The 18,109-nt window shown below is 40.0% G+C and overlaps 1 protein-coding gene and 1 long non-coding RNA gene across 2 annotated transcripts in view; both read right to left on the bottom strand.

Moving 5' to 3' along the window:
- LOC309381718 (vomeronasal type-2 receptor 26-like) overlaps window positions 1–5,677 on the bottom strand; it is a gene marked incomplete at both ends in the record, with an annotated part of 32,710 nt that extends 27,033 nt beyond the window's left edge. Inside the window, 3 exons of the mRNA XM_081933003.1 lie at window positions 2,837–2,954; window positions 4,075–4,269; window positions 5,607–5,677. Coding sequence (XP_081789129.1) covers window positions 2,837–2,954; window positions 4,075–4,269; window positions 5,607–5,677 — 384 coding nt within the window. The remainder of the gene's footprint in view (window positions 1–2,836; window positions 2,955–4,074; window positions 4,270–5,606) is intronic.
- Window positions 1–18,109, bottom strand: part of LOC309381923 — a 317,431-nt gene that overhangs the window by 195,897 nt on the left and 103,425 nt on the right. The window lies entirely within an intron of this gene.

Below are 18,109 nucleotides of genomic sequence, written 5' to 3'. Positions count from 1 at the left end.
TTAATATTTTTACTACCAATGGAGCACTTGGGACCTTTGAAAAATTGATTTCTACCAATGGAGCACTTGGGACCTTTGAAAAATTGATTTTTATCTATTTTGGGTATAGGAACAAAAGCCTAATTGAATCATTTAGTATTTAGTTCTCTGTGAAGTGTCCCCCTTAGAATTGAATCTGATGTGTGCAACCTTGCTGCATATTTTTCCAGAATAAAGTGGAGTTTTAAATAGCTAGTATAGGATTCAATTTGAAGAATACCTAGTTCCAGTAGCCATTCATCGTATGATTTAGCCACCAAATGCATTATCATCTTTGTTGCTCCTCTTTGCACTTTTTCTAGGGCCTCAGCACTTTTTTTGTATCATGATGACCAGTACTGGATGCAGTGTTCCAAGTTTGGTTTCACCAGTGCAGGAAAAAGCAACACTATTACTTCCTGAGATTTTGATGTTATCCCTCTGTTGATGCAGTCTAGAACTACATTGGCCTTTTTGGCAGCTGCAACACATCCTGCAGCAGTGAACCACCAGGACATCTAGATCAGAGGTGGTATTCAGCCAGTTCTGACAGGTTCTGGAGAACTGATAGCAGAAATTTTGAGAATGGGGAAGAAATGGGGATTTTGCAGTATCCTTCCCCTGCACGCCCACAAAGCCATGCACACAGAACCATTAGTAAAAAAAAAAAAGGAATTCCACTAATGATCTAGATCCCTCTCAAGTTACTACTGTTGAACGAGGAACTTCCTGTTCTATACCTATGCATCTGGTTTTTCCTTCCTAAGTGCAGAACCTTACTTTTCTCACCACTGAGCTGCACCTTGATGAAAAGAGCCCAATGCTCATATCTGTTAAAAGCCTTCTATCTTCCAAAGTTTTGGCAAATCCCCCCAGTTTAGCGTCATCTGAAAATTTGATGAAGATGTTGAAGAGCATTGGGTCCAAGACGCAACCTTGAGGTACCCTACTGTATACTTTCCTCCAGGTAGATGGAGCTTCATTGAGGAATATATGCTGAGTGTGGTTGGTCAGCTAATTGCAAATATATTTGGTGATGGTACTTTCTATTCCACATTGTTCTATCTTATCAAGAAATAATCTGTGGTCTACTTTATCAAATGCCTTATTGCAATCCAAGTGTTTCTTACAGCATTTCCTTGATCCTCTAATTTAATCACGTGATCAAAGAAGGCAATACTGTTTGTCTGGCATGGTTTGCTTTTAATAAACCCATGTTGGCTTCCAGTAATCAGCTTGTTCATTGCTCATAAACTTGCTGCTTGGTTATCTTTTCCAGGATTTTCAGAGATACTGATGTCAAGCTAATTGGTCTGTAGTTTCCTGGATCCAGCCCCCCCCCTTTTTTTTTTAGTATTGGAACTACAATAGCTCTTTTCCAGTCCTATGGAAGTTCACCCATGCTCAAGGAGTCCTGAAAGATTTCATTCAGTGGTTCCAAGATCACATCTACAAGCTCCTTCAATAATGATGAAAGGATGAAAACCATCTTGTTCTGGACATTTGAACTCATTCAAAGCATATAGGTTTTTTTAATCAATCCTTCGACTATTTGGACCTTCATTATGGTCCTGTCTCTCAGAGGCTCTATTTGTCACTATGGTAATTGGTTTGTCAACTTGAGCTTATACTCTGAGTTATACAGCAGACTGAACAGTTTCTTATCTGACAATGATTAATGCGCATGTCTCATAATACGTCACACATTCTTTTACTTTCCTTCTGATCTTCCGTTCGCCTGCCAAAGGAGGTGGGCAATATAGCTCTTGCCAAAATGTAAGATTTAGATAGCAAGATTTGTATTTTATTTTATTCCATATTAAAAGTTGTTTATTAGAATATGTTCTCGGGTTTTATTTTCTGCTTATCTGGAAATATGCTGCTTGGAAAGCCGATGATTCACACCTCGTTAATTAAAGGGGGGAAACTCCCTCCTTCACACTATTTAATGTAACTATGTCTAGGCTTCTCAAATGACTAACGATGTTGAGCCTGCCTGCCTGCCTGCCTGCCTGCCTGCCTGCCTGCCTGCCTGCCTGCCTGCCTTCCTTCCTTCCTTCCTTCCTTCCTTCCTTCCTTCCTTCCTTCCTTCCTATATCAATACATCTGTATTCTTGAATACAGAAATACTGGGGAATGTACTATGAAATGAATGCATTGCTTGAACTGATCATATTTTTTTTCCTGGAATAAGTTATTAATCAATGTCATCTGAGGTATAACTATCTGTATTATATTATTACTTTTTATCAACAAAAGAGATCATCTTCTCAGATGACCTCCTGTTTAAGATTTCATTGAAGGAAAGGGAGAACAATGAACCAGGGAAAAAAATCTCCTAGCCTCAAAAGAAGAATACTTCAATACTTGTCTGCAAATAAATAAAAATACTATTTTGAATTATTTTAGGAATAAATCACTGTTCAGTCATATGTTCTTTATTTCTTTACTATGAATGCATCACTTTGATCTTCCAGATATACTATATAATATGTTTTCATTTTCTTATTATTTTCCTATTATTTCACTGATATGAAACTTCAATATATATCAGCAAAAATATTTGAAATTGAAAGAATGATCTCTCTTAAGAGCAAGAGGAATAATCTTATTTTCATTTTTTTTAAAATTGTTGATCATATCCTCCAACTCAGCACAATTTTTAGTAAATCAGGATTGGAAAATATGAAAGTGTTGTCTATTCAGATATCAGTTACATTTTGATTGACATTAGTTTACCATGAATCTAGAAAATGTCATTAAAGAGAAATCCACATATCAATAGTTCTATTGTTTTTTTTACTTGAGCTGGTCTTACCTGAGGAATCTTGTAAATGCTCAGAATGTCAGCCATAACCTGAGAATTATGAGAATTGGGTCCAGCAATAACACAAACTGAATTTTGGTGGATGCTACATTTATAGTTGGGAACAAATCTGTCATGGGAAGAAAGAAGCTCCATAGAAGCAAGGTAGGTCCATGTTGCCATGAAATAACTGTTAGATATACCAAAGCCCAGAGTGATATTTGGCAAGATCTGAGGATTTTTATTTATTTCCTTTACAGCAAAGATCAAGGACAAGATATGCTGGTATGTCTGTAAAAACAAACTTTAAGGGATAGAAAAATAGATAGATAGATAGATAGATAGATAGATAGATAGATAGATAGATAGATGGATGGATGGATGGATGGATGGATGGATGGATGGACGGACGGAAGGATGGATGGATGGATGGATGGATGGATGGTAGCTCCTAGTTATATTAATAACAGATTGACTGAATACATTTAAAATTTGTACTGCTGCTTTTCTTACAATCATTATGTAAAATAACCCTGGTCATCTCTCACCTCTGAATCAATAAATCAATGAAAACCTTCTTCAAAAATTGTCACAAATGTGATTTTTTAAAAGGCAACTGGACTTTCATTGTTTTTCCTTGAAGATGTTTCACTGCTCCTCCAAGAAACTTCTTTAGTTCCTCCTCAAGGAAAAACAAAGCATGCCTAGTTGCCTTTTTGAAAAATCACCTTTGGCACCACCATGACCTGCATGACTGAGAATCTCCATAGACATCATTCAAGAATTCTTCAAGATCGTTCTCCTGCATCATCCCTTATTTCCACCCCATACCCAAAATCTGTCTTAGGACCTTACTCCATATATCTGAAGAAGAGGGATGAAGACTAGAAATGTTTATAAGATAATAGTGTGCCATAAACCACAATTGAAACTTCCTCTTACTGAAAGCAAGTTGGCTGGACAAGTATAATATCCATTCCTATTCTTCACTGATGGATTCCATCCAGCTACAATCATTCAGAAGGTAGGTGACATGGAACCCGAAAGTATAACCACAATCACATAATGAACACAGTTAACCAAATTGTTATAAAATATGTAAGAAGCAGAGTGCAATCTCGGAGTAGAGGAAGGATAGCTGAATGGGGATAAAAGTTAAGTTTCAATGCTTTATTCCTTCCCCAAAATACATTAACTAATTATCCAGGAAGATATGGAAGCTGATAGAATTAAGAAGGACAACTACATACATGGGATCATCAAGAAGTTCTTCCGATGGAATTGCTTTGAAGGTGATTAGGTTAGACATCATATAGATCAGAGAAATAATGCCACCAATGGTGAGATCACCTGAATGGTAAGACTTGTATTTAATGCTAGGATTGTCGATGGTGCATTTAGCAGCAAGGCATATGACCTGAGAAAGCAGTTTTATCACCCACAGCCTGAAGAGTAACATAGCAAATCACAGATGTGTGTTGCTCAAATGATTATTGAAAGTAGAGCTTCTGAAAAAAGGACAATCTAACATTTTTCTTTCAGATGAGCCAAATGCAGAAATGCATAGCAAAAGCGATCAGAATCACAGAGACTTGCTCTTTAAGCCTTATATTTGAATATGTTTAGGAACAATCACTCAGTCTTGGTTGGCTGTCTTGTTTTGCTCTGCTCTTTGGAACTCCTTAGAGTCCAGAGGAGTAAAATTAAAACATGGTCAATTATATCTTGCTTTTCTGATGTTGCTAAAGAAAAGAAATTATTTCACCCAGGGGTAAATGGTTTGTGGTTGTTTTATGTAGCAACAAGAGAAAAACACATTGCAGTCAAAGGGAAAGAATGTAAGAAATGTCAATTAATAAGATAATGACTGAAAGTTTTTTTTGCACATGTTTTTGTCTTGTACATTACTTGGCTAAAAAGCATCTGGCACCAGAAAACTTTGAAAGGGACATAAGGTAAAGGTAAAGGTTCCCCTTGCACATATTTGCTAGTCATTCACGACTCTAGGGGGCAGTGCTCATCTCCGTTTTAAAGTCAGCTTGTCTGAAGATGTCTCCATGATCAGGTGGTCTAGCAGAATGAACTATTCATCAGATGCCAGTGTTGTAAGATATATTTTGGGAATAAATATAATCCTTTTTGCAAAACAAGGTACAGAGGCTCAATTTTCTTCCTCAAGTGTTGTTATTTCTCATCCCTAACTATTAAAATCTCCATGTGGCCAAATTTCATAGGGTTTTCAGAAGATGAACATTGAGAAATATAATGCATTGTCTCTGTCAGGGTTCTGACGGATGTCCTAATTAAATCATGAGCCTCGAGCCTTCAAAAGAAATCCAGTTATTTATTAGGAGCTTCATGTCAGCATGTTCCCAAGTGTAGCCAGATATGTCCCCATGTAATTTATGGTGCCAATCATGACCTGCTTCCCCTCTTCCCCAGGTTGGGTCATCAATCACATTTGCCAATGGAGCAATTGTAGAGATTACTCCCCTCTGGCTGCTTCAAGTAACCCTGGGATACAGACTTGAGAGAGATAAGTCTGGAATGTGCATCTGTCTTTTGTTGCCATGCCATTTCACTGGTTTCCCATCCCTCCCTTCCTATGGCAACTCAAGAGCAGGCAAGTGATGCTTTGTGAGTTGACATTCTCTATTTTTAAAATAACATTCTGTTTCTTCAAAATTCCAGATTTCCATCAAAATGCAGGAAATAATTTACAGTACTTTAGGTATGGATTTACAGATTGGGCTTTCAGTGCTTTTCTCCCTCTATTGATTACCTGAACAGGTTCTCAATAGATAATATACAAATTATATTTTTCAAGAGAGCTTCCATTTCTGTAAAATCCATATTTCTATTTTTGCTTTTTAAAATTGTACATAATTTCTAAACTTGCAGGGGAAAGTAGTTTACTTTTGTTTCTTGGTTAGTTGCTCCTTTTTGTTTAATTCGGGCTTCAGAACAATAATGTAGCATTTGGGGGAAAAGATACAGCCCAGTAATCCTGCTGCAGAAGCCAAAATGGAGAAGATTTCTACAGCCACCATGTACTTCCCCTTGGTGCTCAGGTAGGTTGGAACAAATGACATCCAGACACTACAAAAGACCAGCATGCTGAAGGTGATAAATTTGGCTTCATTAAAACTGTCAGGTAGTTTCCTAGCAAAGAAAGCCACCATGAAACTGATAGCAGTCAAGAACCCCAGAAAACCAAGGGTAGTGTAAAACATGATGGCTGAACCTTCATTACATTCTAGGACAATTTCTTCAGTCATCGAGTGGATGTCAGAATCTGGGAATGGGGGAGAAGTTGCCAGCCACACACTACAAACTGTGACTTGGACCAAGGAGAAAGACAAGACAATAGTATAAGCCAGCCTTTTTCCAACCCATTTCCTGGTTTTGGAACCTGGCTTGGTGGCCATGAAAGCAAGGACCACTATGATTGTTTTCCCCAATATACAAGAAAGAGCTACAGAGAAGATGATGCCAAAAGCAGTTTGTCTAAAGAGACATTTCACTTGGTCAGGTTTCCCAATGAAGAGCAAAGTGCAAAGGAAAGAGAGCAGGAGAGCAACAAGAAGGCTGTAAGTGAGGTTCCTGTTGTTGGCTTTGACAATGGGAGTGTCCTGGTATTTAATGAAGATCCCCAGCACCATAACTGAGATGAAAGAAAAGAGGAAAGCAACACTGGTCAAGGTGATTCCCAAGGGTTCTTTATAAGACAAGAAAGTCCTGAGTTTTTTAATGCACTGATCCTGGTTCTTGTTAGGATAGTATTCTTCAGGGCATGGGAAACAGTCCTCTAAACCTGAAAAAGGGAATAGAGTTGTTAAGCTTTAGCTCAGCCTTTCCTAATTTTCAGAAATACAATATTTCAGTTCCTCAAATTTCCTGTAATTTATCATGAAATCTGGGAACTTAGGAATTTGAAATCTAATTTATCAGGAAGGCTATAGGGCAGGATTGTTTGAGGACAGATCCTTGAGAATTATTTGACTTAATTCATACTATTTAATTACATTTGAAATTGGATGACATCTCCACTCACATTGTTGCAGTGACGTGCGGTGAGGTTTATGGCTGGTGAGGCTGGTGACGTCATCAGCGCGAGCCGCGGTCCCCTTCATGTTGACTCAGGAAGGCGGGGAATGGGACCACGTGTGCAGGAGGCTGAGACAGCTTCAGCCTCCTGCACACATGGTCCCATTCCCCGCCTTCCTGACTCCTGAGTCAACATGAAGGGGACCACGAAGCATGCTCTCGGGACCGCGGCTCACGCTCCGCAGTCCCCTTCATGTTGACTCAGGAAGGCGAGGAATGGGACCACGTGTGCAGGAGGGAGGCTGAGGCTAGAGGAGCCTCTTGCACACGTGGTCCCATTCCCGGACCATGTTTGCAGAAGGCTCCTCAGCGCCTTTTCCCTTTCCCCCTTTTTTTATTTTCATGATGAGAGCGGTGAGGCTCTGCCTCCCCTGCCTCCCCTGACCCCACATCCCTGCATTGTTGAGTAGAGGAAACAAGTCATACAGTCTGTGAACAGTGTTTATAATAATTGCCTTCTTGTTAAGTTTCTCCTGAATTGGAAAAAAAATAATCGGTATTCTATGGTCACTGTGCAGGAAGATATTAATAGAGATGATTATGATTATATTGAGTATATTGTTCCACTACACTGTGGAATTCTACCTGTTGGGACAATAGAGATAAACTACACTGACCAAGCTCAGAGAGCACCAGTCACTCCACAGTTCAATCCTGACCTGCATATATTTCTTCTATAGAAAGAAATCATAGTAGGCTAACCATTATTTGACAAGGGCTAAATCAACTGACCTTCAGGGATACACTATCCAATTCAGGGATGGCCTGTACTTCTTTAGATGGAGGGACTATGCAAAAAGTAAATTTCCATGTTGCTAGACATATGTATTCATAAATGTCTGGGGTGAACATATTTTTAGGTCCATCCTCCTTCTCGATGGGACTGGTAGGGAAACTCATGCTGTCTGGACATGAATCTGACCATGTCAATGATATTTGATATCCATCATTTATCATTGACCATTTATATATTTTGTTCTACTTCATCATTGGCTGATTCTAAATTACCCTAGGTGGTTTATAGCATGTGAACAGAATTAATATGAAATGATAAAATGGGAATATGTAAGAAAAAATAAGGGAAGGAGAGTAGGCCAAAAACAACACATCACACTCCCATGATCTATATTTCAACCACCCTAACCCTAATCCTGGAAAAGTTCGGAATACATTCTAGTGGTTCTGAGGTAAAAATTAATTCAGGTGTCATTTCTCCTTTTGTGAGGTGAAGTAATGTTTCCTTGGGATAATTCAATGGTTGTTGTGGTAATAATCTCTATTCTCAGGATCTATAGGGTTAAATGACCCAATGTCTCTATATAAAACTAGCTGTTAACCCGGTGTTGCCCGGGTATTTGTTTATCCCAATCCTGTATTGAACTTTCACAAATGTCCGGACCAAATGTAATTTCTAATGTTGGATTTTCCCCCTTACCAGAGGGAGCCCCCTTGTGGAGTACTGTGAAGCCATTACCATGACAATTCCACTTTGCTGCACAGTAGAAGCCATTTTAAGGCAGTACAGTAGAAGCCATTTTAAGGCACAACAGGATGTATCTTAACAGAACACCCCCCAGGGGTGTTAGGAGTGTCTTACCCCACAGTATTTGTTTCCAGAGAGTAAGTCATCTGCGTACCAAGTTTGGTTGAAATTGCTTGAAGCATTCCAGAGTTATGCTGGACCATGCACACACACACAGCCGTATGTATGTATGTATGTATGTATGTATGTATGTATGTATGTATGTATGTTGGTGTGTTGGTATGTTGGTATGTATGTATATGTATATGTATATGTATATGTATATGTATATGTATATGCATATGCATATGTATATGTATATGTATATTTTAAAATATTTTAGTACTTTGATTTTATTTTTTTAATTGTAAGAGGCTCGGAGTATTGACTAAGATGGACAGCTACAAAATTGAACAAACAAACTAACAAACAAATATCAGAAACCTGGGTTGTACTTTGAACCTATTGATCTTTAGAGTTAATAGACACCAATTCTTCTTGTATGTCATCTCTTACCTGTCTGGTTGGCAATTTTCCCTTTGGGGCAACGAAGGCATCTGTAACAGCAAAATGGCTTCCCTTCTATTTTGATCTTGCTGTAACCCAAGGAGCAAGGATCATTGCACAAAGAAAGAGGTTGAGTCTGTCAATAAATGAAAGGGTAACATATTTAGAATTTAAACATTAGCAATCTAGAAATCACCATCTCTGAGGAATATTTTTCATTCCTTTTTTTATGAAACATTCCATGCCAGTTACAAGACATATCTTATACCTTACCTTTCTAGAATAATGCGTGATATAAATGGAAAACTCTTTATTTCTCTGATAGCCATCAAGGATTAGGGCTAATTAACTTAGAAGTAGGAATACATTGAGTTTCTTACACCAAATCTTCAAAGTTCTTTAGCAAAAATATTGCTTTTCCTGTGCTTGTTTCATTAATTTGTGCAGCTGTTCAAGCAAGCTATTTGGACATCAGCTGCAATGTGAGTTGCTAACCAAAGTTACCTGGTTAAAGAAGATGGGCCAGACCATGTTATCTGTCAATAGAGAGAGAAGGTTTTCCAGTTGATCAGATGGATTGATTTTTCCAAATTTGACCCTAAGAAAGGATTGATTTGGGAAGGTGACCCAATTGATAATATCAAAGCCAGATGCGACCATCCCATTTTGGTCAAAGAAAATATTTTCTCCAGCACTGTTGTTAAATGTGACTTTTCTTAAGTAGTGATGAAGCTCAAGGGAAGAATATGACAATAATTAAGAAAAATATACATTGATGGCAAAATATATAGCAATATTATTTCAGAACATATTGTTATGCCCCCTAATATAATAATAACATTAATTCATCAGTTCCATCAATAGGCCCAGGAATAATTACCAGGAGAGGCAGAGAAGTGCTAAGCAGGGCTAACAACTCTGTCTTCATGGCTATAATCTAGAACTACATATATGTCACAATCACCAGCTGCATTATTTTCCTCCTTACTGTTATTTAGCAACTGCACAATATATTCTGTCTTCCTCCTCACCATTGACTCTCTCTTCCCCCTAATATCATTTTCATTTCAAAGAGAAAATATTGGAGACTGGAGAAACTTTGCCTAACTCAGCCAGTGGTGGGATTCAAACAGTGTAACAACTGGTTCGCTCTGCTTGCGCGCAGTGCATCTGAAAACTTACAGTTTACTGCAGCCCCAGTGCAAAACAGCTAAGGCATGGCAATCTGCTCTGCCCCGCCTATCAGCAGGGCTTCAGAGAAGGGAATATAGGCAATGATGAAATCTACATTGTTTTACTACCGGTTCTGTGGACTTGGTGGGCATGGCTTGGTGGGGTCATGTGACTGGGTGGGAGTGGCTATGTAGTCATTTAACTGGGGTGGTGGTGGTGGCAAAGGACGGACACTCACTTTAACAATGTCCTGCTGGAGCCGGGATGGACTAGCTGACCTCCAGGTCCCTTTCAGCTGTGCATTATTCTCCGAAGCTACGTCTAGTGCCAGGTTTTTAATCCTTCCTTCCTCTCCTTTTTCCCTCCCTCCCCTCTTTCTTTCTCCCCTCTTTCTTTCTCCTTTCTTTCTTTCTTTCTCCTTTCTTTCTTTCTTTCTTTCTTTCTTTCTTTCTTTCTTTCTTTCTTTCTTTCTTTCTTTCTTTCTTTCTTTCTTTCCTTCTTTCTTTCCCAGCACCCCCATCCCCCATTTTTAGCCTAGCAGGATTCAGGGAAGCCTGCTGGGAGCACAAACAGCCCCCCACCCCCACATTTCCAGAGAACCTGTAATAAAAAACAGGCTTGAAAAGTTAAAAAAAAGTTCCAAAGATCAACTGTGCAATGTGTGATGGTCGGAACTTTTTTTAAAACTTTTTTTAGTATTTTTTACTAATGGTTCTGTGAACCAGTAGCATTTTTTACTACCAGTTTGGGCGAACCGGCCCAAACCAGAAGCATTTCACCCCTGAATATAGGTCAGTATAGTGTAGGGGCAGGTGGGCAGGCCCAGCTGATTGTTGGAGTGAACTGGTTGGCTCCCAGCTGATTGTCAGAGCTACCAGCTCATCCAAACGAGTCCGAATCGGTAGAATCCCACCCCAAGAATGGCTTCTTCAAAGTAGACAATATCATATTCTCCTGCAAAGAGGCATCAACCATGACATGCATCCATCCACATGGGACCTCCAGGGAAACCGTAACCCAAATGGGAGGGGCATGAGTCTAGAACACAAGCAACCATAAAGATCCTCAGGATCGACCTGAGGTTCAAACTTCACAGTTAACAAGGCTTAGACATGTCTCAGTCACCTCCAAAGGATTTGCCCAGCCAGAGTCCAACTTTAAGTGAAGTCAAGTGATATTATCTAATAGAAGCCAAGAATGTATGAGTTGCCATGGCTCTTTCTTATCCAGGACTGACTTGGTCATCCAAAACAGGGCAACTGGATTAGTAGTAGGATTCCAGATAGTTTCTTACCGGTTCTATGAGAGCATGCTTTGCACGCGCATACCTAACATTTGCTTTGTGCATGTGCACAGCACTCAAAGAACACTCTTGGTGCCAGCACTGGTGAGCTGAGCTATTGTTTAAGCTCAGCTGAGGTTCAGCAATCCACTCCGCTGTGCAAATCACTTGAGCTAAAAAAAAAACAAGGGAGTATAGGACAGGGAACAATGGGGGCAGGAAGGCAGGGCCAAGCAGCGGTGGTATTTGCTGGTTGTCTAAACTACTCAAAATTTCTGCTACTGGTTCGCCCGAACTGGTCCAATCTGGCTGAATACCCCCTCTGCACTGGATGTTTCTATCCATAGATAGAAAAAAGGGCAGAGAAGTAAGTACTCTTTCCTGGTCTTATTGCCACAAGGCAAGTCCTAATATAGGCTCTTGCTTGTGCTCCATTAGCTTCACTCTTCATTAGCACAGGCACAATTTAGTGCCTCCCTCTCTGCAGGCACGCCAGCAGTTGCCCCAGCACAGCTCCACCACGCATGCGCATGTGTGCCTCCCACCAGCCAGATGGTCTTTGGGTCTCTGCTGCGCATGCATGGGGTGGGTGGGACAAATACAGGGGGTACATGTGTGCATGCATGGGAGGCAGGGCGTATGTTTGGGAGCACTTGCATTGCATTTTGGGAGTTCACATTCATGCACAAGGTCCCCCACACCCTATTTGGGGCACGAGTTCCCACACACCCTCCTGTACCAACCTGTAAGCTGAAATGGGGCAAGGGGGCACCACGTGAGGCCCCTTGTATCCTGTTTTGGGCCTGGAAGGCCTCCTTCACCAACCTTGAAGCAAAAAATGGGTGAGGGGTGCAGTGCACTCATGGGGGATGTGTGCACATGCACAGGGGGGGGAACCAGGTTGCATTTTGGGGTTTCAGGCTCATGTGCATGCAGTCATGGGCATTCACAGGCACTTTGGGCACTTGGCACCAAAAAGGTTAACCATTACTAGTAAAGTGAATCTAATGTAGTGAATCTGAAGGAGGGAGGGAGAGGGGAAATATCCTTTAACGAGGCTGCTGGACCTGGTGATCAAATTAGCCCAATATTACACTTTTTCAAATTAAAAAAGCTGGGATAGATAGGTTCTGATCTACCTAAGACATTCCTCCAGCATTAAAATGGTTTCTATACAATTTGTGAACAGCTGTAGATATGGAAGCAATATTGTGAAGAACGGTTGCAGGAACTGGGTATGTTTAGCTTAAGAGAAAGAAGGACTAGGGGAGACATGATAGCAGTGTTCCAAGATATCAGGGGTTGCTACAAAGAAGAGGGAGCCAAACTATTCTCCAAGGCACCTGAGGGTAGAACAAGAAGCAATGGGTGGAAACTAATCAAGGAGAGAAGCAACTTAGAACTGAGGATAAATTTCCTGACAGTTAGAACAATTAATCAGTGGAACAGCTTGCCTCCAGAAGTTGTGAATGCCCCAACACCGGAAGTCTTTAAGAAGATATTGGATAGCTATTTGTCTGAAACAGTATAGGGTTTCCTGCCTAGGCAGGGGGTTGGACTAGAAGACCTCCAAGGTCCCTTCCAACTCTGCTATTGTATTGTATTGTATTGTATTGTATTGTATTGTATTGTATTGTATTGTATTGTATTGTATTATCTGCTAGATTAGTAAATATGCAGTAGGAGCTTACCTGCCATGTAGGATGATTTAGAAGCTTCTGTTTCCCACTACCGTCCATTGCTCTGTGTTTGGTGTGGGATGTAAGCATGGCCTGGAGAGCATGTGCCACCGCGTAGACTGCGTTGTAGATACTGTAGCTTTGCCCAGTCATGCTCAATTCAAAAACAGAGTCTGGAAGAGTCTCCAGTTTCTCCCTCCCAGTGCAACTTTTCTCTGACTTTGGGATTAAAATGGAATTTGAGAAGGAACATCCAAAGGCTTGTTCCCAAAAGACCCTTGAAAAACTGTCCTCGTTTTCTGGAACACTGTTTCTCATCTGGAGAAACCTATTGAATCCTATTAATTCTTTTGATGACACTGCATAAGAAAGAGCCCCATGGATAAAATCCATACTCCAGTCTCTTTGAAATGGAACTGAAGTGTATTCCATCTGGGCTGGGAAAATCCAAACTTTATCAATTATCTCCACTGTTGGGTCCCAATAATCGGATACATAGGAGATCGTCCTGAAAGCTGCCATGGCCTGATTTTCAGAATACACAATCGCCACACTGGAGGTACTTTTCATAACGACTTTGCATACTTTAACAAAGGCAAGGGCTTGTTCTCCCATCTCATTTGCAAAAGCAACCGTGGGGAGCTCTTCAATGTAATCAAAGCAGATTCCATATTGGGGTAAGGTGATAAGTGCTTCCCTTAGAAATCGTTCGCCGATTTCATTTCCTTGAAATATTATCCCAATCCAAGTCCAGTTAAAATGAAGCAGCAACTGGAGAATCCCCATAATGTGAAGATGTTCGTTTGGATACATTTGATAGAAGAAAGCTGTATGAATCATATTATCTATCACTGGAGCAGAGCCGTACGTGAGCTTAGGAGAAAAAAAAAACAATCAAAATATAAGAGGGTATGTGCATGTATTTGATGTAATTTAAAAATGGTTAATATGACTGATCCATATTGTTAGTTTGATTTTCAAGGCTTCTTCCTAACTCCTTGAGGATCTTACTTTAATTTCTATGAAGTTGATGGCACTAAACTGTCACCACTTTTGGAAAGCTATTGTTTCTAAAAATGATACGATACGATTTGATCACCTTCGGTGCAGATGGAATGTATTAGGTTTGGGAAAAGAGTGAAAATATAGAAAACCCCTTTCTGTGGTGCATCACAGAAGTCTAATCTAGCGAGACCATTGACTTTCAGGATTGATGTAATGTTTTTACTACTTTTCTATCATCAATTCACTTGGGATCTTTGATAACTACGTCAGTCCACTGAATTAATTGTTCTCACTATCAGGAAATTTCCCTTGAATTCAAGGTTGAATCTCTCTTTGTTAAGCTTCCATCCATTAATATACTCCATTATTATAACTAGTCTGTAACTTTTGTATCTTTGGAATAATGATTGATTGCATTCTGAGTCAAATGTTGAACCACCTTCTCAATTAAGCTCCTGTTCCAGAGTCCGCTGAAAGAAAGGGAGACCAATGAACAAGGGAAAACTTTCTAGCCTGAATAGAACTGCTGCTTACATACTTGTCTGCATACAAACCAAAAAACTATTTTGAAGTATTTATTGGAATAAATCTTTGTTCAGTCGTATCTTGTTTCTTTAAGATGAATTCACTGCACACACACACACACACACACACACACACACACATTTTCGTAGATTTTCGCTGGTGTAGGTTACAATAATATAATACAATACAATACAATAATAGAGTTGGAAGGGACCTTGGAGGTCTTCTAGTCCAACCCCCTGCCTAGGCAGGAAACCCTATACCATTCCAGACAAATGGCTATCCAACATCTTCTTAAAGACTTCCAGTGTTGGGGCATTCACAACTTCTGGAGGCAAGCTGTTCCACTGATTAATTGTTCTAACTGTCAGGAAGTTTCTCCTCGGTTTTAAGTTGCTTCTCTCCTTGATTAGTTTCCACCCATTGGTTCTTGTTCTGTCCTCAGGTGCCTTGGAGAATAGCTTGACTCCCTCTTCTTTGTGGCAACCCCTGAGGTATTGGAACACCGCTATCATGTCTCCCCTAGTCCTTCTTTCTCTTAAGCTAGACATACCTAGTTCCTGCAACCGTTCTTCATATGTTTTAGTCTCCAGTCCCCTAATCATCTTTGTTGCTCTTCTCTGCACTCTTTCTAGAGTCTCCACATCTTTTTTACATCGTGGCAACCAGAACTGAATGCAGTATTCCAAGTGTGGCCTTACCAAGGCATTATAAAGTGGTATTAACACTTGACGTGATCTTGATTCTATCCCTCTGTTGATGCAGCCTAGAACTGCTGCACACTGCTGGCTCCTATTTAAATGGTTGTCCACTAGAACTCCAAGATCTACTGGTAGGTATGCTGGTATGGTTTTATTCGAGTCTTTTCCCATGTAAGATTGAGATTGTCTTGGCAACGTTTTGGCGAGGTCTCACTTGCCATCTTCAGGCTGGGTTTTGGACTTAAAGCATGGTTGGAGCTGCCGTCTTTCTATAAATTTTGGTGGGGTTGTGTGGAGTGCTGGTGCTGTTTCAGTAAGTGGATTGATTGGTGGTGTGGTGGTATGATGATTGGTAGATTTGTGCTGGCTGTGTGTCCATTGTTATTTTGTGTTGTAATGGCCTGGGTGGTGGATGGGGCTCGTTTGTTGACTAGGGCTGGTTTCCAGATGTTTGGTAGGCCGGAGGTATCATCACGTTTATTCATGTTGGGAGGGTGTTTCTCTATTTCGATAGCTTATATATATATATCACTTAGACTTATATACCACTTCATAGTGCTTTACATCCCTCTGTAAGCAGTTTACACAGTCAGCATATTGCCCCCAACAATCTGGCTCCTCACCTTGCTAACCTCAGAAGGATGGAAGGCTGAGTCAACCTTGAGTCTTGTAAGATTTGAACTGCCAAATTGCAGGAAGCTGGCAGGCAGCAGAAATATCCTGAAGTACTGCATTCTAACCACTGCACCACCACAACTCTTAGCATAATGTAATGTCTAGCCAGGCTTTATTTATTTGTTGGTTGCAATTAATTACAACAAAAAGAAAGAAAAATGTTATGAAGGAGGAACTCTAATATCAATAGGATGTTTAGGGGTCTTTTTGTTTAGTCAGTCTTACCTGTGGAATCTTATAAATATTCAGGATATCTGCCATAACCTGAGAGATATGAGAGTTCGGTCCAGCAATAACACAAACTGAGTTTTGGTCCGTCCTGCATTTATAGTTGGGAACAAATCTGTCATGTGAAGAAAGAAGCTCCATAGAAGCCAGGTAGGTCCAGGTTGCCATGAAATAGCTGTTAGATATCCCAAAGCCCAGAGTGATGTTTGGCAAGATCTGGGGGTTTTCATTGATTTCCTTTACAGCAAAGATCAAGGACAAGATATGCTGGTATGTCTGTAAAAACAAACTTTAAGGGAGGGTAATGCCTATGTCACAACAATGGAATTTCCACACAAGTAATTTGTTGCATTTCAATTTTATAACTTTTGTCAACAATTCAAAAAAAGAAAGAAAGAAAAAAGACCAGACTTTCTGTAGGAAATACTTTTCCATAAAAATAAGTATAAAAGAGGGAGAGGGAGAAGAGGGAGTCAGGCTATTCTCCAAAGCACCTGATGGTAGGACAAGAAGCAATAGGTGGAAACTAATCAAGGAGAGAAACAACTTTGAACTAAGGAGAAATTTCCTGATAGTTAGAACAATTAATCAATGGAACAACTTGCCTCCAGAAGTTGTAAATGCTCCAACACCGGACATTTTTAAGATGTTGGATATCCATTTGTCTGAAGAGGTGTAGGTTTCCTGCCTAAGCAAAGGGTTGGACTAGAAGACCTTCAAGGTCCCTTCCAACTCTGTTACTCTAAATCAGCCATTTGGCAAAAAGCCTATTTGGTATCCATATCTCTCAATAGTGTAAATGATCTCTTTCAAAATGTTTTTTATAGCATTGCGATGTTTCTATCTCATTTTGAAAGATGAAGTGTTGTATATTGAGGCACATTAGAAATGGCAATCTCTTAAACTTTGGAAAGCAACATTTCCTAAGAAATTCTCTCTGTGATGTCAAAGATGTTGAATTAGAGAAAAAGAATTAGAAAAGGTGCAGAGAAGAGCAACAAAGATGATTAGGGGGCTAGAGGCTAAAACATATAAAGAACAGTTGCTGAAACTGTGTATGTCTAATCTGATGAAAAGAAGGGCTAGTGGTGACATGATAGCAATGTTGCGATATCTCAGGGGCTGCCACAAAGAATAGGGAGTCAGGCTATTCTCCAAAGCACCTGATGGCAGGACAATAAGCAATGGGTGGAAACTAATCAAGGAGAGAAGCAACTTAGAACTAAGGAGAAATTTCCTAACAGTTAGAACAATTAATCAGTGAAACAACTTGCCTCCAGAAGTTGTGAATCCTCCAACACTGGAAGTTTTTAAGAAGATGTTAGATAAGCATTTGTCTGAAGTGGTATTGGGTTTCCTGCCTAAGTAGGGTGTTGGACTACAAGACCTCCAAGTCTGTTATTCTATTCTATTCTAATTATACATATGGGTTAGACTGTTAAACTGCCAAGAAGAAATTCAGTGGAAGACCCAACATTCTTTCTACATATTCGTTAAAAGCCAAAATGTTGTGCTTCCATGTTTGTGCTGTCTGTGTGTTCACATTTTAAAATGTAAGGTCCAAGAAGTTTCCCTGAGCCACTGAGATGCCAAATAGAGTGAGACTTCAGATGAGGCTTGCAAAAAAACAACAACAGCTTTTTATTTATGGCCAAAGTAAAAAGGCTGGGTGGCAAAATATATCCAAAACATACAGACAAAATGCATGTAAGGAATAGCTACACCTAGGTAAAGTTTGTCTAGGATCTTACACATTTGTTTAGCCAATCAGAGACAAAAGTTCATTATTCCATGTGGACAATGTCTTGCCCATGCTCTCCCCATTTATCCATGGAGCATTCTTTGTCCATGCTCTGTCCATGCTTTGTTATCTTACAGAGT

This window comes from Natrix helvetica (genome assembly GCF_964273705.1).
Source record: "Natrix helvetica genome assembly, chromosome: Z".
Classification (NCBI taxonomy): domain Eukaryota; kingdom Metazoa; phylum Chordata; class Lepidosauria; order Squamata; family Natricidae; genus Natrix; species Natrix helvetica.
Note: the sequence above shows the minus strand (reverse complement) of the source record. Positions and strands in the feature narration are given on the sequence as shown.